General features: G+C 35.7%; 1 protein-coding gene across 2 annotated transcripts; it reads left to right on the forward strand.

The window, feature by feature from the left end:
• The first annotated feature begins 7,749 nt into the window (after window positions 1-7,749).
• Window positions 7,750-24,703, forward strand: LOC135154270 (WD repeat-containing protein 41-like). Of its 2 annotated transcripts, none has more exons than XM_064100097.1 (10): window positions 7,750-7,974; window positions 11,128-11,240; window positions 12,742-13,000; window positions 13,770-13,878; window positions 14,625-14,831; window positions 15,332-15,480; window positions 16,193-16,317; window positions 17,186-17,326; window positions 18,000-18,177; window positions 20,247-24,703. In XM_064100097.1, the coding sequence occupies exons 1-10, from the start codon at window positions 7,810-7,812 to the stop codon at window positions 20,319-20,321; spliced, it is 1,521 nt and encodes a 506-aa protein (XP_063956167.1). In that variant the 5' UTR covers window positions 7,750-7,809; the 3' UTR covers window positions 20,322-24,703. The 2 variants fall into 2 exon arrangements, with proteins under 2 accessions (XP_063956167.1, XP_063956168.1); XM_064100098.1 differs by lacking the exon at window positions 7,750-7,974 and adding an exon at window positions 8,078-8,235.
• Window positions 24,704-25,398: the final 695 nt, after the last annotated feature.

Consider the following 25,398-nt stretch of genomic DNA (forward strand, 5'->3'; position numbering starts at 1 on the left):
CTTATTATAGGGGGAAGTATACCTATTGGGTAGACCATATGTCAGTTGTTACGAGGCATAAAAACGGATATCTCTATCTTGCAAGACAATCTCTCCCCTCTACATTTTAGTCATCCTCTCTCTTATCTCTATATCCAGGAAACAGGTGAAATATGACATTATTTTTCTGAATATTCTGTCAAAATATATCCCAAATTTTGATCTTTTTAATTGAATAGGTAAAAAGTTTTGCTTGCTCGCTCATGCTCGCTCACAACATTTTTTTTAAATTTTGCCACATAACCACGTCTGCTCCCTCAAACTTTTTCGCCCATTACACCTCTATCTATATCTTTAATGTTCCCCCTTTCTCGACCCCCAATCCCTTTATTTTTATCCCCTTTCCTTCGATCTCTCTCTCTCCCACACACACACTTTCTTCTCGCTCTATAACGCTCTATCTCTCGAACTGATAGTGCAAGAAGCTTGGCAAGTACATCGGTTGTCGATTTCAGCTTCGTCATACTAAAGAATCCTGCCAATTATGGTTAACTTTTCAAAGAATCTTAAAAATCAAATAATTCACCTAACTTGGTAAAGCAGTAAAAGCACAGTAAAGCTGCAGTTATAAGTTGTGTTTGAATGCTATATATTTCTCAAGGGTCTATCGACGTTATCCTTGTCTATCTGGGGAATATTTATTTCTTCCATGATTTAGGACCTAATCTTTACAACTTTCTCGGAATAGATATCGAGGCAATATGCTTTTCAGAAGGGAAATGTGGACTAATTTAAGCAGTCAATTCATAATCCTAAAAGCTAATAATCTTTCAAAATACCTTGTAATGCCTGTTTACAATGTATGGGATTAGTAAGATCCATACTTTCTCCCTGTACCCCCCACCCCTTGCATCACCCAGCCCCATCCCCGCCATTGCACCAAGGCCAATCACCCAAACAAGCCACCTCCATGCATTTTTTAAGCAGGTATTTCTGCATTTATTAATAAATCAAAATTACAAATTTATAACAATGATATAAAATCAAACATACATAATGATCAATCCTTCTCCTGCAAATTGTGAATATCATATAGTTAATCATTTTTGTCTGAAATTATCTTTTTAATACTCTTTATTTATGATTCATGCCAAAAATGCTAGCATATTATGTTTATTATGTTATGAAAAATGTATTGTGCGAATGTTATGGATGCAGAAGAAAACAATAAATCAAATCAAATCAAAAGTTACAAAGGTGACAATTGTATAGTAGTTAAGTAGATATAGACATAATTCATGTAAACAATAACAAATAAATTTAAATGCAGAGGCCAGCTATCGTAAGCTGAAAGCTTGAAATAATAGCAGCCATTTCTTTCTCCTTTTTTTCAATCATTTCCCTATTCCCTCCATTTTCCTTTTTGTGGGGGGGGGGGTCAATTGACCACTCCCCCCTCAACAAATTTCGTCACAAACAATTAATATTTTGAAAAATTTACTGTACAGTCTTGTAGTTTACATCCGGCTCTACGCGCGTGCAAATTATTGCAGCGATTGCAGCATTCACGGGGGGGGGGGGTCAATTTGACCCCCCCCCCCCAGTATATACTAGTCTGAAATGGGACAAGTCCACCCCAACAAAAAGTTTATTTGAAGAAAAAGAGAAAAATCCAACAAGCTTAACACTGAAAATTTCATCAAAATCGGATGTAAAATAAGAAAGTTATGACATTTTAAAGTTTCGCTTAATTTCACAGAACAGTTATATTCACATCCTGGCTGGTATGCAAATGGGGAGACTATGACGTCATCCACTCACTATTTCTTTTGTATTTTATTATATGAAATATTCTGATTTTCTCCTCATTGTCAAGTGATACAACAATTAATTCCTCCCTGAACATGTGGAATTAGCATTGTTTAATGCCATATGGTTCAGTAAAGTTGGTCCTTATTGTCAAATCTATAAAAAATGAAATATTGTATTATTCAAACAATAAAAAACAAAAGAAATAGTGAGTAATGGACATCATCGACTAACTCATCTAGTTGTGCATATCACTGTATTGTGAAAATAAGCGAAACTTTAAAATGTAAAAGAAGAAGAAGAAGCCAATTCTTCGGACGTCCTGTATAGTGCGTCCCAGAAAAAAAAATGAAACCGTAATTCACTGTATTTTGGGGGTATGATCTTTCATGAAAATGTACATGAATGGAAAGATATTTTTCTCTTCTTTCGTTGGAAGCCCGTTTACTTCCAAAATGCAACGCATGGCTGAGTTAGGACAATGGAGAGTGGTGATACAAAATTTGTATTTGCACGAGCAAATAACGATTTCCAGTGAGCTTTTCTTGATTTTGCTTCCATCCAGCCCGAAAACAAGGTGCATATCTTAAATATTCATGTTATTTTTTTTCATATGAGACCTTATGCGTAAAATATGAATTACGCATGGCCGAAAAAAAGTTGCATAAAACATGCTCAATATTCTAACTATTCGACTGATCGCTGCAAAACAAGTATTTCGCTTCCCAACAAATCAGCAGAAAATGGGCCAACGGAGAATGGCTGAATGCTGGTCGTGCCGGGGAAGGAAAGCCCTAGTTGTTGTCATTTATGGGGTCCGCTAAAATGATAATAATTTTGATAATTATGTTTCTCAAACTTCTCTCAATCGTTATCCGTCGCTGCATTTCACATTCCTGGGTGGCGGATTAATGTTTGAAGGGGCGAAGCAGAAAAGAGGCACATGACTTTTTACAAGTGGGGCCGGGAGCCTCAGTTTTGGCTCGAAAAGCCTTATATATCTACTGCTTTGGTGGAAAAACGAAATTGTTGTTTACTAATCGATCCCTCGAATAGGTGGAAATTGAGCATGTTTTTATGAAATTTTTCTAGGCCATGCATTCGTCATTCATATTGTACAAATAAGGTCTTATATGAAAGAAGATAAGATGATTATTTAATTTATGAACTTTGTTTAAAGAATATTTTGCAGTAAGCGAGGAAAGCTCACTAAAAATCGTTATTTACTCGTTCAAATGAAAATTTGGTAGTACCACTTTTCATTGTTCTAACTCAGTCATGTGTGCATTACAGTATTAACGCTGAAATTGGACTCAAATGAAAGAGAAGCATATCTTTCCATTTATGTTCATCTTATGAAACAGATTTATGGGAGTAGCAAAAAACTACAGAGTGATTACGGTTTCGCTTTTTCTGGGTCGCACTGCCTGGGGCCTGTTACAACCGATAATGTCGCACCAACGCATAATGTCGCAGCAACGCATAATGTCGCATATTGCGACATTATGCCAAGAGCGTCCGACGCATAATGTCGCAGTCAACGCATAATGTCGTAGTTTTTCTAACGCATAACGTCACATGTCGCAACGCATAATGTCGCAGCAAAGTGTCAACGCATAATGTCACATGTCGCAACGCATAATGTCGCAGCGGTATTTTCTTCAGGACTCGAGCTACAGATAAGATACAAAATATGCTTTTACTAAATATTTTGAGACACGAGAAAGAGAATTAAGTGATTTGGAAATCAGGATTACTCATTGTATGGATATTTATCGGTTTATTGCCATTTCGTCTACTGCCTTTTTCCCCACTATCGCATGGTCTGATATCATTTCGTCTACCATTAGTTAGTCAACAACTATCAACATAGTCCAATAACAATTTCGTCTAATTACCATCTCGTCTAATAGCCAGTTGGTCTAATAGCCGTTTTGTTTATTATCATTTAGTCTAATTGTATTTTTTTTTTCAATTGGTCCAATGTCCACTTTGTCCAATATCACCACGTCTATTACCTTTTGGTCTAATAGCCAATTGGTCTAATAACCACTTGGTCTACTCTCATTTCGTCCATGTTCCATTTGGTCTGACTTCAGTTGGTTCGCTATCACTTTGTCTAAACCCATTTCGGCTAACAATCATTTGGTATCGTTGCCATGGGTCCAATCACCATCTCGTCCAATCATCATTTCGTCCAATAGGCATATTCATTTCATCTTATAACCATAATGGTCTACTGGCACTAGACCTCTACGGTGACTCTATGTATCATTGCCGACTTGTTGCAGTACTACTCCTGCTTTGTGGATCAGATCAGCTCGCGAGCGCAAAAAAACGCCTTTACCATCCGCCGACAGGGCATAGGCGGATCCAGGATAAGGCCCGGCTCCCCCCCCCCCCACATAAAAAAGGAAGGGGAACGAAAGAAAAGAGAAAAAACGGGGAAAGATAGGAGGGGAAATGAGGAAAAATAAGAGGAGACAGAAGAGAATAAAATAGGGTGAGGTGAAGACTTGGGAAAAAAAAAAAAAAACTTTCATGTCTCAAAAGAGGCGCGATAGCTCAGTCGGTAAAACGGGGATTTCTGATTCCGGTGACATGCATTTGATTCCTAATTGGTACGTTAGTGTCCCTTGGTAAGGCATAATAGTCATTATGCCTACCAGGTCCCTTGGAGAGGACCTTAAGCAGTCGGTTCTCTGGTTGCTTGCTTACAAGCATTCATGCTTTCTTAGCAACCAGGTAAAAAAAATCACCATGTACTATATAGGCTAAAATTTTCGCTCGCGCTTCGCGCTCGCATCCACATCCACTTCAGAATTTTCATGCATAGTGCTTGAAAAAGTGCTTAAATTTACCACTTTTCGGACTGGAATATGAAGTTTTTTTAGCTCGCGCTTCGCTCTCGCTTTATATTTTTATGCTTTTTCAGTTCTGATTTGCTTTTCAAAGTGTACATCGATAATTATTACTATTATTGTTTTTAATATTACGAAGTTATATTTATGCATTTGTGTAAAATTAAGTAATGAAAGTATGTTTTGGGGCTGGCCTCACATACAAGCATTGCTTATTTTCGGCAGCCCCTCCGTTTTACTCTAAAATACAAAAAAAAATCATTTAAGGCAGCTTAATGCTATTAATTGTGTTTATCAAATGTATAGGCCTTATTATGTTTTATAAAATGTTATGTTTTGTTATATTCTTTATTTTTATGATATGTTCATTATATACAACAATGTGAAACGGAAATAAAATGAAATGATTAAAACATGTAAATGCCTAAATTCTAGGTCTAAATCTAAAAAAACGCACACTCAGCACCCAAGTTAATTGAGATACGCAGCTTGTTCTATATATTTATAACGTGCTTGAATTATCCAGTTTCAGATTAGAATATCAAAAAACTTCTGCTCGCATTATTAACATTAATGTAGGAAGATACCTAGTTACCCATCCATTTTACGATTAACAAAACATTAAAAGAGTGTCCTGTTCTTAGATCCGAAATCAAATTTTTTCGGCTCGCGCTGCCGTCAATTGTGTAGTTATGTAACTCGAATCCTGAAGAAAATCCCGGTGATTGGACCCATGGCAACGATACCAAATGATTGTTAGCCGAAATGGGTTTAGGCAAAGTGACAGCGAACCAACTGAAGTTAGACCAAATTAGACCAAATGGAACGTGGGAGAAATGAGAGTAGACAAAGTAGATATTGGACCAATTGAAAAAAAAATACAATTAGACTAAATGATAATAAACAAAACGGCTATTAGACGAAATGGTAATTTAAAATAATAACAAATGGTAATTGGACTATGTTGATAGTTGTTGACTAACTAATGGTAGACGAAATGATATCAGACCATGCGATAGTGGGGAAAAAGGCAGTAGACGAAATGGCAATAAACCGATAAATATCCATACAAAGAGTAATCCTGATTTTCAAATTCTCTTTCTCGTGACTCAAAATACTTAGTGAAAACATATTTTATATCTTATCTGTAGCTCGAGTCCTGAAGAAAATACCGCTGCGACATTATGCGTTGCGACATGTGACATTATGCGTTAGAAAAACTACGACATTATGCGTTGACTGCGACATTATGCGTCGGACGCTCTTGGCATAATGTCGCAATATGCGACATTATGCGTTGGTGCGACATTATCGGTTGTAACAGGGCCTGTTGCATCTACTTGCATGACGAGATGAGCGATACGTAGGAACGTCCTAGGACCATTCTTCCGAGATAGGAAGATTGGCGACAAATCAGCGCTTTCCGTTTCACGAAGGCAATTTTGTCTTCCAAGTCCGCGACATCGTTTGATATCGATAGTATCGGAAAAATATTTAGTCTTCATCGTCACCTGAACCTTTTATTTCGGAATGACGACTTTTCATAAAATCATATATTTCAATAAAAGGAGATCAAATAATGTTTTATTTATTACTGATTGTAGAATCGATGTATGGAGCTTACTTTATGAGGTAAAAAGAGAAAAAACTTTCAAGATTCACAAACATAACTGGATAAAATCGAAATTTTCATTATTTCCCTTATTTAGAACACGGTGTCCATTTAGAGACACCTTTCATTGATATTTCAACGAAAGAGACCCTTGTCCGACCTAAAAATTGATTTAACTAAGTAATTTCGACATTTTATTAGTTCAATATTCTGTATTTTTATAGAATACTTATATATAATGATAAATTTGCAAATTATGCGTTAATATGTTATTTGTTGACGTAAAAATAGGGTTTGAATGGAGTAAACAAAATCAACAGTGTCTGATTGTATGAGACTAAAAAGGAAAATATGAGAGGCTGCGTGTGAAAAATCTAATTTATTTATTTTATTTGTCAGATATAACGCAAGAAATACAAATGTGAGTGTTTAGAGTATAAACATACCTCAGTTGCATGATGAGTAACAGAAGACAAGCAAAACATGAAAATTGCTGCAAACATGTGGATAAAGTAGTGCTTTGCAATAATAATTAAAACATAGAAAAGGGTGTGCAATCCGCAATGGAAAAAATCCTATTTACAAAAATAATGAAAAAAATTACAACAATCATAAACGTTGGTCATATTTAAAGTTGATCACTTAATTTATGGAAGTTCATATAAGAATATAAGGTTTAAGAATATAAAAAATATATATGTTCAACATTTCAAAGTTAAGGAGTATAGATACTACATTATTGCTTTAACATGACATAGGGGCCGAAAGGGTCCTACCCTACGATTAAAAACGCGCCTCTTCGTATGGACTTTCCATAATCTTTTCTTTAATGAACTTATCTTCATATGGATTCATAAGCTATAGGACCTAGGCCTAATCTGTATTTTAAATTCAATTAGCTATTTTGTTACTGCAGATTTTTTGTTTTGTTTCACTGTTAATTCACATATCTCAAATTAGCCCAAATCCAACAATTAATTTTCATTGATTAAAACTAGCACAAAAAAATAATCATAATGAAAATGAAATCAAAATAAATAAATGATTTAGCATGTTTAACATCTTAGTTTTGTATCGTGTTTTTTTTTTTTTTTTTTTTTGCTGAACGTTATAAACGTTTTTTACCTTACATAATTTCTTTTAAAGAAATTTGTTTTCATGTTGTTTAATTATCTATAAATGATGAGAAAGCATGAGGAGTTAGAGAGATAGTGCCGCCCATTTCAATATTTCAAGTTTGATTTTTTTTTTAATAAAAAAGGGGTGCATGGGGATAGGACGGAGGGAGAATAAAAGAAACATATTTAAAAAAATATTTGGGCCTACATTACCCCCGGACATAATACCCCGTGCAAAAAGACGACCTGAAATTGATGACATATAGCCCCCATATAAAAATAACTTGGCGCCATCCCAGATAAAATGTATCAGAGTGCAACCCCAAAATTTTTTTAAGGTGATATTTCAGTGTGGCTTGCCGTAAACGCATTTTCTCTCAATGCCGACGGTGGCGGGCGGTGTGCAAATAAGATCATGCCTACGTAGGACATGTCTGGAGGTGTCTTTCCAAGGACCATTCTTCGTATCGCCCAAATCGGCTTTGTGAAACAGTTGAGCGATATCTCGTTCTTACGTAGAATGGTTCTACGAAAGACCCTTTCATGCAACAGGCCCCAGCGTCCGTCCAGGAATGAACCCTATTTAAGAAACCGGGTAAGAAACACTGATATAGTATACAGATCAGTGGTAAGAAACCAACCACGGGTTTTTCATAAAGGTGCATTAACGGCATAACGCTAAGGCTAGTGGACTTTTCTTTCCTCCACTTGCATACTCAAAGACACCCTAACTCGTAAGCTTTATGAGATTTTCTTGAAATCTCTAAAAAGCTGATATTTGAAGGCTGTTACTTGTGATAGGGAAGGGAGAATATACACTTTTGCCAAGTACTGTCATATTACATTAATAATGCAGGTAAGAAAACAATATGAACGATAATTACGTGTTGTATTAAATGAAACGGTGTTCATGATCTTGTCAAAATTATGTGTGTGGTCCCACCTTATCTAATTTGAGTGAGTGTTGTGGCTATGTCTCAGTAGAGTAGCCAGGGGCCTGTTGTAGTCTTGAGTAGCCTGGAGGCGTCTGGGGAGTAAAAGTCATCTACTCTACGTAGGCTTTACTCCCCACTGACGCCAGGGACGCCAAAGTCTCAAAATTGATGATTTAGAGCCAACATGAAGTTCCTCACACGTAATAATTCGCTGCCGATTTCAGAACATCGCATATGCGCGAGGGTCCGAGCTCGGACCAGACCCGGTATCTCCCGCATGCGATGTTTTGAAGTCGGCAGCGCATTAATATTTATACGTGTGAGGAACTTCATGTTGGCTCTAAATCATCAATTTTGAGACTGATATAAGCATGGAAAAGAAGTGAAACTTTGTGTAAAGTAAGAATATTAGTTGCACTTGTTTTTAAAGATCGTGATGTTGCATGAATTTTGTATTTTCTCCCCATAAAATCCCACCTTTTGTCACTCGGAATATCCGATCGAGTTCATGGTCTCGAAGTTCGGGTAGGTGAAGCGTAGTGTAGCGGTAGTGAAGTGGAGTGGAGCCTGCACGAACTTCGCTCGAGGTAGTGTTGGCCCTAAAACATGTACATGGGGTACATACTAATAGTAATACTAACCTGGCAATACGTGTGAGTGCATAGGGTTCAACTTCATTTCAAACTTTTCTGTGATATCGATTTCGTTTTTAAAGAAGAATTCATTAAAAATACGAGAAAAATATTATGAAAAGATGGGAAGAGCTTACGGCCGTGTTTACGTCGCTATCTTGATTTCTTGACTTTGTCGTCCGCTTGGCGACAGCACGCAAATCGCACGATTTTCATTCTAATTTCACTCCATATCCATCCTAGGGTTAGTCTCAAAATTGGTGATTTAAAGCCAGTAACAGTTTCCTCCCATGTATAATTCACTGCCAATTCCAAAACATCGTAAACGCAAATTGCGCATGCGTGGAAATTGCAGCTCAATTCATGAATATTCATGAGTAGGACTATAGATCGGGATCCGTGCAAATGCGAAACGATCCTGATATATATAGTCCTACATGTATCATGAATATTCATGAACGCATCCATTGTGCAAGGTTAGTATAATATATGTAGCAAGGCTCCACATTAACTTTTTTTGGTGGTGGCCCGTTCGGGCCACCAAAACCTTCAAATATTTTTTTTTGGTGGCCCGATATTAAAGTTTGGTGGCCCGAAAAAAATAAAGAAAAACATTAAAAATGAATAAATGGGTATAAATGGTTTAACCACAGTAAAAAAAAATGAAAGAAAGTAATAAAACGGCAAAAAAAGTGTGAGAAAATTCCTTCCCTCTATTTGCCAAAATGTTGGAAAAATTCACATTTCATATTAATGAAATGCCTTCCCAAAGTATTTACTTTCTCAAGAGTTGTTTAAGAAGTCATTTATGAACAAGAAAGAAAGTAACTGTCTGTTTATTTTTGGCTAGAAAAGACCGGAAAAGACACAGCTTCGAAAGAAACCAAGTAACAACATTCATACAAATGCACACGTGGGACTGTGATGTACTCACCTATGTGTTTTTATGTGCATTATTTTCTTTTTTAGTCAAAAGAGAGGTCATGATTCCTCTTTTTAATGCTTGCAAATAATCAGGATACACCAGATTTTAGCAAAAAGGTCTGTAGAAGGGCATTTCATTGGTGTAAAATGTGACTTTGACTTGGATTTTCACAGTTCTGTGGAAGATTTCTTGGCAGCAACATTTCGTATTGCAGCTCTCTGAGTCTGAATAGGCTGCTAACGCACAGCTGCTTCAAGCATGCAAAGCTCACGCCAGCCGGCCAGCGCGGCCGGCTGGATAAAAGCTACTTAATGCTATAGCGGTAGGCCAACTTTGTGTGTGTGTTTGTGTGTAGATCACCAAAAAGGGCGCATGACGAACTGGCTTGCAATTTGAACTGTAGAAAGTTGATAAATGCGTGCAAAATGGGGAGAAAAATTGTGCTATTCTGAAAATTATTGGTTGCCCGATTCGGGCCACCAAAACTTAATATTTTTTCAATAATGGTTGCCCGAGGTGAATTTCTGGTGGCCCCGGGCCACCGGGCCACCGCTAATGTCGAGCCTTGTATGTAGCATACTAACCTTGCATGTGTGTGAGTGCTTACAACTATTATTACCAACCTATTGTAATACAATCTGCTTTTCCTTCCTGTTTTTCCTTTTGTATTTCTTTCATTGTTTGTAATTTGTTACTTGTATGCAGGGCCCCCAAGAAAAACAGTGCTTAGTCCACTGATGGGGTTACCCTGGGTAAACAAAACAAAATAAATAAATAAGAGGGAGAGAATGAAAAGAGAAGGACTGACGTGATATGACTGATCAGATTCAGACAGAAGTGGAAGAACATGAAGATGAAGGCGAAGGCTTGCCTTACCTTGGACTGATAAATCCGATGTTTAGGAGTTTTTCAACATTTTCTTATTAATGAATGGATTGGTTCCCCTTCCTCTAGCTTCTCCTGCATGCTTTTCTCCTTTTCTTTTTTTTTCATCTTACTTACTTTATCCTTAGTGAATCTCCTGATCCTTCTTCCTGAACAGACTTGACTGTCTTTGTTACATTATTATTATCTTCTCTCTTCTCAATCTCGTTGTGTGTTTTCTACTTTTTTCTTTTCAGCTCCCTTCCTGCATTGCGCGCTTAGACTAGTTCTATTTCTCTCCCATATGTCCTATCCCTATCCTTTTCCATGCATTTTCTCCCCTTCATTTAAATAAATGTTGTAGTTTCCCCCCTTTTTTTAATATTTCTCAGCATCAAGTGGAAATTCTCCAGGATGATCAGCCTTTGAATCCATACACTGAAATCCAAATTCTGCATGACCATACAGACCTCATCAAATTCCTTTTGCCCATCAGTGAAAATAAGTAAGTAAATAATTCATCAAGCAATCTTTTACTATGATCAAGATTCTGAGAAATTTGATCAACACCAGAGAATCAGATGTCGTAATGCGAATACTTTTGTTTCATATATTGAGATGGTATCACTTTTTTGTGATATACTCATGCAATATGTATTTTCAGATGTGCCGGTAATGATAATATCATCTAGACTACAGCAAGGAGAATGTACATCATTGTCTTGTGGGTAGCGGGGAATTTTGATCTCTTCATCCCCCCCCCCAAAAAAAAAAAGGGAATACTGATTATATGATTGGTACAAATCAAACCTTCCCCTAAACTCAGTTGATTTTAAAATTTTAATCTTTTAATCTTTAAACTTTTAATCAACTTTGAGAAGTTCGATCTTTGTTAATTAGAATTGTACAACGCCTACTTAGCTTGTTGTACGCGAGCAAATGGGAGGCTGAATGTCAAACATTCGTACCGTTGCACAAAAGACGTACCATCCAAAATGTACCGTTGCACGGCTTTAGGAGGTGACGTCACAATACGATTCAATTAATTGCGCTCAGTAAAAATGCAGGTGCAATACGCGTATAGCCTGCTGGCTAAATGCGCAATGCTGCCATATATGCTTTCCATATTTTTGCTCCCTTTTCATAGATTACTGCAGGAAAAACTCTTTGTTTTTTCATAAATTCGCTAAACTCCGAGGCGTTGTACAACACAAATAGCGAATATTCTTATTCGTGCAATGGTGCGAGATTTCGCATTCGGTGAAAGAAAGAAACACTCTATTCAACTCGGCTAACGCCTCGTTGAATAGAGCATCTTTCTTTCACCTCATGCGAAATCTCACACCATCGCACTCATGCCTATTCGCTATTTGTATATTGTCACTGTTGCCATGTTCATTTTTGTAATTACAGTCAATATTATTATTTGTACTTTGTGTGATGATTGATTGTCTATCTCAGTACAATATGTATTAATATTTATCTTGTATCACGTTTTGTAAAGATATTTTTTTGGGGGCGACCATTCTTTCTAGATTATTATCAGTTAGAAAATCAATATTCTAATTATGGCAGGATAGTGATATTTGCATTTACCGCATTTTGCTTGTTGCCAAAGTAGCCCTTATGATGAAAGAAATAGCCCAAAAATTCTGAAATCGCCCAATGTGGAAAAACAAGCCCCTAAAAATGGAAATTATTTCATACCCTATTTAAGTGAATTTCTAAAAGATTGATTATTCAATTGACTAATTTATTCTTTCATGTATTCATTGATTCAAACACACTTTAAAAACCCATATAGTCAATTGACTAGGTTTCATTGAGGCTTTGTAAAACAATTGTTTTTAAGAAATGAAATGATTCGCAACTCAAAGAATATTGAATCTACAATGAGTGCATACTTATCATTTTATATCAGAAATCATGCTCAAATTCCAGTATCACTTTAAACTAAATCACAAAAGTTGGTTTTTGCTTTAAGCTTGATTTCCTTTCAATTACAGATTCCTGTCTGCCTCAGATGATAATACTGGTATCATTTGGGATGTAACCACAAGCTTGAAGCTATGCACTTTAGTGGGCCACACCCGACCCATCTCCTGCGCCTCTCTCCTAAGACCACCGGTAGATGATGGGTCTAGAGAGGTAGAGATGTCCCACTATCTCCTCGTAACGGGTTCCTCCGATCGATCAATGCGGGTATGGAGCACCGAGAATGGGGCGTGTCTTCAGATTATCACAGAACACAATGCTACCACAAAGGTACTGTAAAGTTCATGTGAAAATTCTTTAGAAAATGTTCAAATTTTCATTTTAGAATCCAGTCTTTATCACGAGATTTGACAAACAGGGAATTGATATTTAGATATCTATTTGTTAAAATGGATATTGAATAATGCCTCTTTAAATTTTATCACCAGACAACTTGAAAATTCTATTCAGTCATATTTTAGTAAAGAAGACACTCGCCTTCATAATTACATTTGTCGTTTCCTTTTTTTCCTCCATAAATTTAAAATATAGATATTTGTGTTATTTTTTTAATAAGAATAATGTTCAAACCTTTCTCTGTACAATTAAACCATGGGAGTACTGTCACACCATAGTGGAATATATAAGGTATATAAATTGACTGGATTATAAAGAGCAAAGGAAATTTGACTTGAATTGTATTTTTAGACTGCATCTTCTTTACAAGTAGATCACAAATATGCTTAAGAAGGAAGCAAATGCAAAAGGGCAATGTCACTAAATAAGTCTGTTCCCCTGAAATAATTTGTTATGATAGATTTCTGCTTTCTAGTTCATATGGGTCAAACACTTTCAAATTCCATGGCTTAACTTTGGTCACAAAGTAAACAAAAATAGATAAATGGGGGCTTGACAGACATAATAGTAATTCATATTGCCTATCACATTCTCCCTGCTGAACTCAACTCAGGTGAGATAAACGGTTTGACTCCAAATAGGCAAGTAGATATGTAGTGCTATTGATGCCATAATGTGATATTTCTATTTTTCTTGACTGCAGGCTATTCTGAGCTTTTCTAACAATGGTTTGTTCTGTACTGGTGGCCAAGATCTCTTTCTCTGGAATTCTGATGGTCGTTTGTTACATAGCATCAACCAAGAAGCTGAAGGTACTCTTATTCTTTATGATATGATAACAAATGTCTAATTATGATGACACATTGGCTTTTGTCTTTATCATTTACACTTTACATTGTAAAAAATGACAACTAATTCTATGACGACCTATGTTTTGGGGGTTTCAATCCTGAATAATATATTTTGTAATCTTTGACCTAACTTGGATTCTTGCATTAGATACCGGTACTTCTCTACTGAAATTTTGCGCAGATGAAGATGATTCAGTCCTTTAATTTTTGATGATTGTTAGAGACCTTGAAAAGTAATTGAATTTAGATGTAAACAAAATTGAAGAGTTTTTTTAGAGTTTTGTTAACATGGTCTATCGAAGATTAATGTACTTTTAGTTGTAAGAGAACAACTTTTATAGGTGATGAATACTCAGTTTTATTATTTGAAAGAAACTTACATAGTCCTTAAGTATTCAAAGAATATCCTCTCACTAGAGATGCTTTATGCCTGCCTGACATTTTATCAGATCTAGTGATAAGTTTATATATATCACACGTAAAAAAGATCCAATTATTCACAAGTCAGACGAGCTCAAAAGATACAGAGATTTTTTCTCAAAAATATTATATGCAATATGCTTGATTAAAGTTTGTTTTATGAAATACTTGAATTCTATCATTATAATCACTGATTGATACAGTACTTGGCTTGGATTGAAAGCAAAAGATTTCCAGCGATTATAACATCTAAAAATTGTAAACTTTGTGTTAATTCCTTTGTTCAGATAAGAGTGCTTGCCCTCTTGCCGACATCAAACACATGCTTGCTGTATGTGATGATAGGTTTGTTGTTGCTGCTGGTTCTGCTCTGGAGGTGTATGGGATAGAGGAACAGATAGGTCAGCTAGGAGATACGTCATTCCAGATGAAACGAGTCAAAAAGCTTGTACCTCAGCATAGGGAGGCTGTTATGTGTCTTACTAGAATATCAGGTAGAGGATCTTTATGATATTGCTTTATATTGAGAGATCGGGAGACAAAGTGGTTAAGTTGTCCACTGTATTTCACATTACTTCTCTTCCCTTTTTTCTCTTTTTTAATTATTGATTTTCTTGTTGGTAAGATAAATTGTTTGACATTCATTTCATAGTCTGGAGTTTGAAATCATTATTTTGAACAATAAGAAGACAATATTTTAAAAGAGAGAGAACAAAATGACACTGTGTTGTAATGCTAAAAATTGTTCCTTTTTAACCCCTCCCCCCCAAAAAAAAAATAATGATAATGAAATAAAAAATGAAAATATTTTCATTTATTTGATGTGACAGAGGAAAAAATGATGAGGATGATGATGATAATGATGTGAATGGTAGTGATTTATAGGGAAAATCTTAATACAAATAATGGTGATGAAGATGATGATGATGTTGGTTAATAAACTTGTTACAAATCCTACTTGCAAATGAGGTCTTACTTTGTTATTTTGTCATAGATTCATACTTTGCATCGGCATCCCTAGATGGTACAGTTAAGCTTTGGAATTCACATACCCTAACCACATCAAGACAACTCAATCATATCAGTGAATATGAGAAGAATGGATTCCCATGGTGTGTTCAACATATGATACCACTTGATATGGTAAGAAAACCCTATTTTGTATTGTTTTTTTAATTATTTATTTAAAAGGATATTAGTAAATGATGGGAATATTCACATGGAATTGAATACTTGGGCACTTGTATACATAAAGTTAAATGACATATTTTGATGATTTCATGTACCTGATCAGTAAAGATAAAAATGACAACTTTAAATTCTAGTTTGATGGACTTTTTGAGTACCAGTACTTTAAAATCTTGTGTATATGTAGTTTGTATTTAATTTGTTGATAAGTCTAGTTGTTTTTAAGTACTTTTTTTTTATTTGCATCATTTTGACCTTGCATATTTCTTTTGTATGTATAATATTTGCAAAATACTGGGTAAATTGTACTGTATTTGTTTCAAACATGTTTGAGGTATGCCTGTTCTTTAGATAGAATAAGTTGTAACTCTTTATTCATAATCAAGTTTGTGATAGACTTATGATTGCTAATTTGATCAATCCACAGATCGATTTCATCTTTTTTTTTTTTTCATGTAACAGTAATGTCAAGGAATGCTCTTGATGCTATTGTAGAAAGTGTTTTGATACGAACTGAAAATTGAATTTAATTTGGCATCACCTGCAGTTGCTAGAAGAAAAAGCAAGAAATTGTCTTACAGGTTCCTTGAACACCATCTTCAATGGGAGTACATACCGGTACCTCTTTTATTATAGATGTTATGTAATTGACTTGTTTCTACTGCAGAAACACCTGTGTATTACAATTGGATCTGGTCTGGCGATATTTGATGTAGTAACTGGGGATTGTTTATGGAAGAAGGCTCATGCTCATTTCTCAAAGATCACATTCATCAGTGTCATCAACAATGGGTAAGTCAGGATTAATGAATGTAAGGTGTCCAATGCTGGTGTTAGTGTTATTAAGGGCAATATAAGCACCAATATCAATAAGCACCTCCATATAAGCACTCGGCACCTATATCGGGCAATGTAAGCATATTATAAAGGCAGTATAAGCACCAGCTACAACACCCAACTAGAACCAAGTCAGGTGTCAGGGTTTAGCTGCCAATAATGCAATTTTGTATAAAAGTATCACAAAGCCAAGTCATTGTTGAGTCAGTTCATTAGCCCAATCTATTCTTAATAATTTCATTACATGCTCTATTTTTAATGGTCCATGAAATTCTTATTCAAAGTTTCTAAATAGCCAATCATTTTATATCAGGTATTGCATGTTTATGGATAGTATTAATGCATCATTGATCTTGATCTTCAGGTAAATTTATCTGAAAATAAATCAAAGAACTTCCGCTCATGAAACTTGTATTGAATGCGTTATTACTATCTGTTTCTGTTTGTGGTAACTCCCGTAGGAACTTGGCAGGACAGCATTTTGCTGGTAAACGCCAAGCTGGTATATAACCAATTACCTATGAAACCTTTTATGTCTAGGTTAATCAGTCATAGTGACTGATGTTATACATGTAGACGACAGACATCACTCTCATGCCTTTTTATTAAAGTGGAGACAATGGGAGAGTTGGGATTCGAACTCACAACCTTGCGATTATGAGTCCAATGCTCTAACCACTGGACCACACGACCCGAACTGTCTAACTTGATATCAAGGTAGATTACCCTTTATGATGTGATGAATAGATTCATTGGTGAATGTATTCCATGAGATAATCCCTATAAGTATATCATGTGAAAATCAATTGTTATCACTGTATAGGAGATTTCTTGCCACTTGTTCAGAGGATGGTACCATTCGACTATGGGGGGTAGATCCAAGGATACGTGGAGGGAGTGAGGATGGAAATATTGCAGCCAAGGATTTCACAATGCATAAATTCACAGACATAGTACAAGCAAGGTGACGAATCTTTTTATTGCATATACATAAATTAGTCCTTCATCTTCAATAGATTTTGAATCCACCATTCAGATTTTTTCTTTGGGGAACCTTCATGTTTCCAGGAGATTGCCCAAATTGTATTTAGAAATGAAACTCGGTGTAAGGATGTCTTTCAACACATCAATTTCACTGGCCAATGTTTCCATGTCTTTGAATGAGTAAAACTAAATGGTTTGCTTGGCTAACAGATGTAGATAGAACCTCTTTCATTCATTTCTATTAACTCTGCTAAGCCAAATTCAAGTCAGAATTCTTTTGTGCAGCTCAGTATGAATCGTACGTCAATAAAAATCTGGGGTCAGTCTCATGACAATTGTCAGCACTGAAAAGTTGTCGTTATCCAACAGTTAACATAGTCAAGCTTAGGCACCTGTACTTCTATTAAGGCAATTTAAACTAAGGAAAGTTGTTATTTGTATGAAAATGTTGATGAAACAGATGCCTTGAATTTAATGTTAAAGAAGTTCAACCTATATATGAATTGACTGCCACATTTGTTGAATGTTGTTATCAAAGTAAGAATCCAGTATCTATCATCTACTCATAATTCTGACTTGGATATTAAATGAATATCGGCACAGATCCCATCAATTATAATACACTTTGTCTATCTCTTTCTGTCAAATTGTAGTCATCAGAGAAATCCTAAAGAGGTTAGAAGGTTGTTTAGAAGAGAGGAATCAAGGCCTCCTATCCTCTGCTTACAAGGGGAATGTGTTGCTCACTCCGGTGCTGTTCAAATGATAATAGACTTTAGACTTGATGGTATGGCATCGTGTGGTGTAGATGGACTGGTCATTTTATGGAAGGTAAGACCTAGTTCTGGCGTAAGTAATAGTTCTGCATATTTGATCAAGTATTAGGCTGGTAGTGAATATTGATGGTAAAAGGATGGTCTCTAGGGCTGTTGATTTGAAGTATTTGTTCACCCAGGTTCTCTTTCTAATTTCTGGGAGGGCACCGGGACCCAAAATGAATCAATTTAGTATGGATCTAACGAGACCTACTGTTACAAATTAAAATCAATGCAAGTGGGAACCAGTCTAAAGGCTAGGGGCTTTTGTGTCGTTGTCTCTGCCTGCTCTCTCCTTTAAAGTTGCTAGTATTACAGCGAAATCACTGTTCACTTGCCCGTCTAAAATCGGCAATATCTATGGTGTCTTCTACAAACGGGACTGCCATACTATGCACTATGTCTGTTACTGCAGAGGGCACAATTTTAAACATGCAGGTCACATTGCTTGCTCCTGCTGGGGCAAAAAGTATGTATTATTGCAACCGCTTTTCATAAAAGACATCAAAGACACTGTCAAACCCAAGAAAACAACAAAATTCAATATGTCAATCATTCTTCCATGATTTTATTTCATTGATGTAAGGGTTATCATTTTGAATGACACTGTTGTGAAAAAGCTAAATGAAAGATTACTGAATGTCACAAACAAGCTCTTGATAAAACTTACATTTAGTTGTGAGCATAGCAGGGGAACATAATTCACAAGTTTTCTTTTCAAGGTTTCCTCCTGAATATATCTGATAAGTTACATTATACAAATATACCGGGTTTGAGAAAGTATAGTGGAAATATTTTTATCAGAGTTTGGTTCAGCAATTAGGAAAAATAGAAACATTGCCGGGCCAACCGAGGATAAAATATTTCCACTACACTTTCGAAAGAAACGCCCGGTTTTTGTATCCCTTCCATATGAAAGTTTGAACGAAAAATGTTGGTAATCTAGTCCTAATTGGCCCATCTCCATGATCTGGACAAAATCTAGATCGGCTTAACTTTAGCTCTAATTTAAGCAAAATTGGTTTATCATTCTAAGCTAGCCGGTTCCTGAATAGACTGCGTGCGGGTACCGTCGGCTCCCAAGCTTCACTCAGGGTGGTTTGGTGTTGTGAGGCGCGGCGGCTGTATTAGTCTAGTGAGATCGATCTTCTAATAATTCCACTTACCGGTTATGAAGGTTGTGAACTAACCCTGTTGTACTAAAATCAAGCAGCCCGAATCATTCGATGATCGAATGATGGCCATCATTAATTTTATTTTCAGCATACAGATTCATTATAAACAAGCAAGACGCAATTTGGTGGTGGTGGTGATTTTTTTTTACCTGATTGCTAAGAAAGCATGAATGCTTGTAAGCAAGCAACCAGAGGACCGACGGCTTAAGGTCCCCTCCGAAGGACCTGGTACTGAGGATTAATGCCTTACCAAAGGGCACTAGCGCACCAAGTGGGAATCGAACCCGGGTCACCGGAATACGAGTCCCCCGCTCTACCGACTGAGCTATCGCGCCTCCTCACATTATCGCGCCTCTTTCACATTGACATTTAGTTATCAGAGAGTTTGTGATTCAGCTAGCATTACATTTTTACCTGTGTTGATTGTGCTGCGCTCAGCAGACCCCTGATAAAGCGTCTGCGCCGTCGCATCACTATACTTGCCTGGTAGAGGCAGTCCATCATGTGCTGTGCCCAAGTACTTGCATGGTTTACAGTCGGACGCAAAATAGTAAAAAAACTATTCTACTCTGACATCACAAACTATCTTGATCTCCGATGAGTTTTATTTTTCTGGTGAAATTATGATGAGTCATGTGAAGGACTCTCGACCAATCAAATAGCAACAAATTTTCAGTAAGGGATATAAAGGTATTTATAATACTGGTAACTAAACTACTTTAGGACAATTTTAAAAATGATCAGTCTTGTTGTATATCCAACCACCTTACTTCCATATGAATTTTGCATTCGATCGGTATGTTTCAATATGTAATTTGAATTTTATTTCTCATTGTGGTTTTAAAATGTGAAGCTTTCTTTTGCTGTTACTGAAGAGATAAATGAAATGAAAACAATTTGTTCTCTTCAGGATGGTGAATTAGAGAATGCAAAAAGGAGTGATCTTATCAGGGAGATGCTGCAAGCAAAAAATGGACTCTTCTGAAGAAGTCATCATGGAAGCAGCAAAAGTACTGCCCAAAGATGAATGGTGGTCTATATGCCAACAAACCAGACAAGATAATAATGATAGTTACGTTTATATAGTGCTTAATACTTTGTGCTCCTAAGCGCTTTACATTGTAATTATTACACGGACATTGGATCCTTGCTTGCCTGCACACAATGTATGTACTTACTCCACTCCCTGGGGAGTAACAAGAGTTCCAAGACTCGATTGCTGGACATATTGCATAGGCTTTCACTTTCTATCTGGTACTTCTGTAACACCTGGGTGGAGAGCGGCAAAGTGGATTGACACCTTGCCAATGGACGCTAGGCTGCGTTGGAACTCGAATACGCAACCTTTTAATTAAAAGGTGAGAATCCAAACCACTACATCAAGACTCTTCCATGATGCAGCCAAGCTCCAATATCGGTCGGAATGCTGGAAATTGTGCTGAGAGGTTAAATTGATGAAATAGTTATTTTAAACAAAAGGTAGGCCAAATATTGTCTTCATGGGATATTGTATAAGGTGTCACTTGATTGAGCGTTCCTTTGGTCTTTATGTTGTTTGTTCATTTGATCAATTGAACGACTGTTAATTGGATCCACTAATTTACTGCTACAGTATTGCCATTTTATATGAAATAGTATTATTCATTCTTAATACAGGAATTTGTTCTGGACTGGTGCCAGTGTATGAACCATTTGTCTAAAATCTATGTTCTCTCTTTCAGTCAATGCAAGTTTCTTTCTAATACTCTCCATTACCTTTCTCCTTTTCTCCTCTTTCTTCTTCATTATCTCCAATTTTCTTTTGTAATAATTGCTTCTTTATCATTATTTTCTTCTCTTTTTTTCCTGAGGTTCAAGTTTGTATATGATTAATTTCACTTCTATAATTCCTGTCTGATGTAGCAGTGTAAATACTTTGTGAGAGAAAGGAAAAGGGGAGAGAGAGAGAGAGGGAGACAGACAGCCACACAAGAAAGAGAGAGAGAGAGGGAGAGAAAGATAGATAAATATTATATTTTGAAGATCTCCAAAGATGATAAAATTTTACATTCCCTTTTCCAGGAAGTAACACTCCATTTCAAAGATAATTGACACTTCAGATTTCATGAAAAAAATTCATGTGTTGTTGTTAATTCCCTTGAATATCATTTACATTCACATCAGGTAGATTCTACATTTACATTCCACATTCTTCCTTCTTTCGTCAATCCATATTTCTTCATTACCATCTTTATTTTATTTTTTTTTCATTGTAGAAAATCACATGCAGCACTGCTTTCCTGAATGATGTATATATTTTAGTGAAAAGGAAATCATTGCATCATTCAAAATTTCATAATTCAAATGTCATTTACCTAAAAGTAACTTTCCAAAAATATTTGTGCTCAGACTTTTGTCTGTAAAGGCTTTAAGTCAAGGATGTGATAAACACTGAATGTTTGCATAGTGTTTCATGCAATTATTTATCTTGCTGGCCAGGATTTTTGAGTATGTATCATAGTTATTAATAGATTGAAAACAATATGAAATATTCTTATTATTGATTTGTTACTTGTTTTTTGTAAAACATGTGCATCCTAGAACAATTTGTTTCCATTGTCACTTAATGTCCCTTGAAATTAAAAGCTCAGTTTAAAAAAAGTAATCTATCCACTGATCATGATATTGAAACTATTGATATTAGATTGTTTGGACGTTGCTTGGAGCTTGAACACAAGTTTTAATCTCAAATTTGAGAGTGAATGACAGAAAAATGCACTTAGTTCCACATTTCCTATAGATGCCTGTAGAAAGTACGGTGAATTATTTTTTTTTCTCCATAGCAACAAAGAAGGATTGGAAACAAAGTCTTGTTTTATCAACTCATATCTGCCATACTCTTGTCCTTCTTTGGCTTGATACATTATGGTCATATCTGACAAGTTGTCTTTCTCCGACAGCTACCTTAGTAACAGTCAGAGGCCAGTGCCTTTCAGCCAATCAAAACCAAGGATTTCACTGAAATTGTCAGCACTGACAATTTAGTCAGTGCTGACAACTTTCATGAAACACCCACCAGATGTCTGTATTAAGGATATTGTAAGTCATTCAAGTGACATGTTATTTCTCGTTGTGATTTAAAGTGCAATGATATTCTTTACATTATATTAGATATATATAGTACATATATGAAAAGTCTTGGCTAAGAAGCGAGGTTGGATAATGTAATTAACATAGTGTAAAAATTTCCATTGATGTTTCTGTGTAGTAACTGTAAGAATGAAATTATAGCAGCCTTTGTAGAATGTCTTGGCTGCATTACATGTAGTGACAGTTTTCTATAGATCGATTTATGAATTAATCATGAATATCATTTAAATCCTTTGATTCTTTAAAGGGAATATACATTAATAGTTTAGTTTCATCAAGAGCTACTTTAGGTCCACCCTGGATAATATGAATTGAATTGAACCAAAAATGTAAAACTAAACAAGCTAAGAGTTATTAAAATATTGTGGTATTTTGAAGAAAACTTAACAGAATCTTTTTCAGTGAAATACACTATTTTCCACATGAATAAACTGATCATGTCATGGGTCCATTTTTGGTGAAACAACATTTGCTGCCGAGACATTTGCTACAGTCATAATATCTCAGTGGGCATAGGGTTAGAGTTAGGATTGTAATAGAGTTTTTGGTTCAAAATAATGTGAAGGTAATGATTAGGGCTTATTTAGTTTTGGAGGTTAGATTTTATGTTGGGCTCAACATGCATATTTTCCAGCGGAGCAATTGTTTCCATAGCAAATATCATGGAACCCCATATTTCTGGTTTTTTTTTAAAACAGTATAGATTTCATGTGATTCTATCAATATGTATCCTAAGGAATGTCAATTATTTAATGTTTTGGCAAAGATGTGTTTGATGAGTCTTGCTTGTATCAACATAGATATCAGAAATTATTCTCTTAGACTCTTACATGTACATATTCCATTATAGCATGAAAATTCTCATACCAGGAGATTTGAGTTTATTTTAATATCATTCAATATAAAAATATGAAAAAAAGAGGGTTCATGATATCACCAACTCACTCATTTGCATAAAGCCCAAGCTGTGGATATCATTGAGTTTTTTTTTCTTTCGAAAACAAAACCTCAAAATTATTATGTCATGATAATATGAAATTTTGTACTGTTTCACATATTTTTTTAACTCTAAATTTAGTCTAATCAACTTTTCAGGACAAATTTGTCATGCGAATAAATGCTGGTATATATGCTGCGGCTAACCTTATTTCCTTCAACTCCAAAATAGTACCCTTGACAATATTTTTATAAGTTTATATTTTTATAAGAAATGTATGTGTTCTGTAGGTGATAATTACTGTCAACTTGTTAATGTAGCTTAATGTAATCTATGAAATACCCATTAATGGCACATAACATCCCAGGGGCCCGTCGTACAAGGAGTTGCGATTGATCCGATCAATCACAACTATGGACGGCCAGCAACATCTATTATGCACGTCTGTTCAAAATATTTTCTAGCTATGGTGTATATTCATGCATTCAGTGTTTTCTTAAAAATTCACTGCGCTTCTCTTTGTTTAGGAAGGACATTGTGCAAATTTCCTGTAGAAAAGATTATGACACTGATGGATTTCCATAGAGTTACGATTGATTGGATCAATCGTAACTCTTTGTAAGACGGGGCCCAGTAGTATATCCATTGCAGGCCTCTTCTTAACTGAAGAATAGGGAAGGTTTTGCTTAAAAATCGGGAGGAAAATTTCATTTCCTTTTGTAGACTATTCAAATTTAAAAGAAAAATTAGAAAGTCCTGACAAGAACTTTGAATGGTAGAAAAAAATCCTGTGAATTATGGGCCGAGCAACACAAAGCTTAAAGCTTGATTTGGCTAATTTTTACACTAGACTACGTTGGTCATTATTTTATATCCTAATATACTGAAAAAGGGGGAAATATTTGGCATCTTGGTTTAATACCCAGTATTAAGCCTAAGCTAATGTTTTCAGCGCTTGGTGCATTCAAGGAATTAATCCTACCAGGTAGTCCTTCATCTCACCTGGGTTGAGTGTAGCCCGATGTCAATGAATTTCTTGCTGAAGGAAATTAATCAAATGCCATGACAGGGATGGAACCCACGATAGAGGAGAAAAAAGTATTTGGATTTGTTACCTTTTTAGCAAAGTAAACATGGTTTTACATTCAGACTCAGTATTAATTTTCTGTTCTCACAGTTGCAACTATAAACTCAGATGAGTATTATTTTACACAGTACTATTATTAATGATCATTCCAGTTTGTATGTGAGAAAGATATTGAAATTAAAAGGAATGCATTTCGTTCAATGCAGGAAATGAAGTGCTATGTATTTTTGTTTATTGTTTCAGAGGGAGGGGAGTAGGGAGTGGAGTAGAGAGAGAGAGAGGGGGGGGGGGTGGGAGAGGAGAGAGAGGGGGAAGGAGATAGGGGGCGAAAGGAGGAATGAACACCATGGGTGTGGTGATGACTACAATGGGCAGGGGGAGATAGAGAAAGAGATGGGGGGTAGAAGAGAAATCATGTAAGAAAAACATACTTTCCAATGCACAGATCACAAAAATAGGTGGCAGAAAAAACAGTTATATGGGGGTTGGAGACAAATGAAATATCAGGGAGAATACTACAAATAAGATGGAGTCAATTAATCAGATAAACGTGTCATTTTTTTAATTATGTACAATAGACATTCATTTCAAGCTAGATTCTATTCTTTGTACATTTACAATAAAGTGGTTTTTATACAGGAGTGCAACAAAAGAGTCTGATAATGACCCCCGATTTATAAATATATTTCACACAGAAATACTTATATACCCCTCTATCATCAACCTTTGTACCATTGAACTTTGAACTTACTTGTTTATAACAACATAAACAATGGCAATTTATCAATACAATTATCACATATTGGATTACTGAATGGAAAAAAAAACACAAGCAAAGTAGACAAGTAATCCTCATAAAGTAATGATCCTGATACAGAATAATTACGTACAATTTGATTTGTTAGAGAT

Source organism: Lytechinus pictus, chromosome 5 (assembly GCF_037042905.1).
Source record: "Lytechinus pictus isolate F3 Inbred chromosome 5, Lp3.0, whole genome shotgun sequence".
Taxonomy (NCBI): domain Eukaryota; kingdom Metazoa; phylum Echinodermata; class Echinoidea; order Temnopleuroida; family Toxopneustidae; genus Lytechinus; species Lytechinus pictus.

Bases quoted from the DNA above. Each gene is read 5' to 3' on its own strand.
- LOC135154270 (XM_064100097.1), top strand. From the start codon at position 7,810: ATGTCTGGAGGTGTCTTTCCAAGGACCATTCTTCGTATCGCCCAAATC. The intron at 7,975-11,127 runs GTAAGAAACACT...AATATTTCTCAG, and splicing joins AACCCTATTTAAGAAACCGG to CATCAAGTGGAAATTCTCCA. The intron at 15,481-16,192 runs GTAAGAAAACCC...TTTCTACTGCAG, and splicing joins ATATGATACCACTTGATATG to AAACACCTGTGTATTACAAT.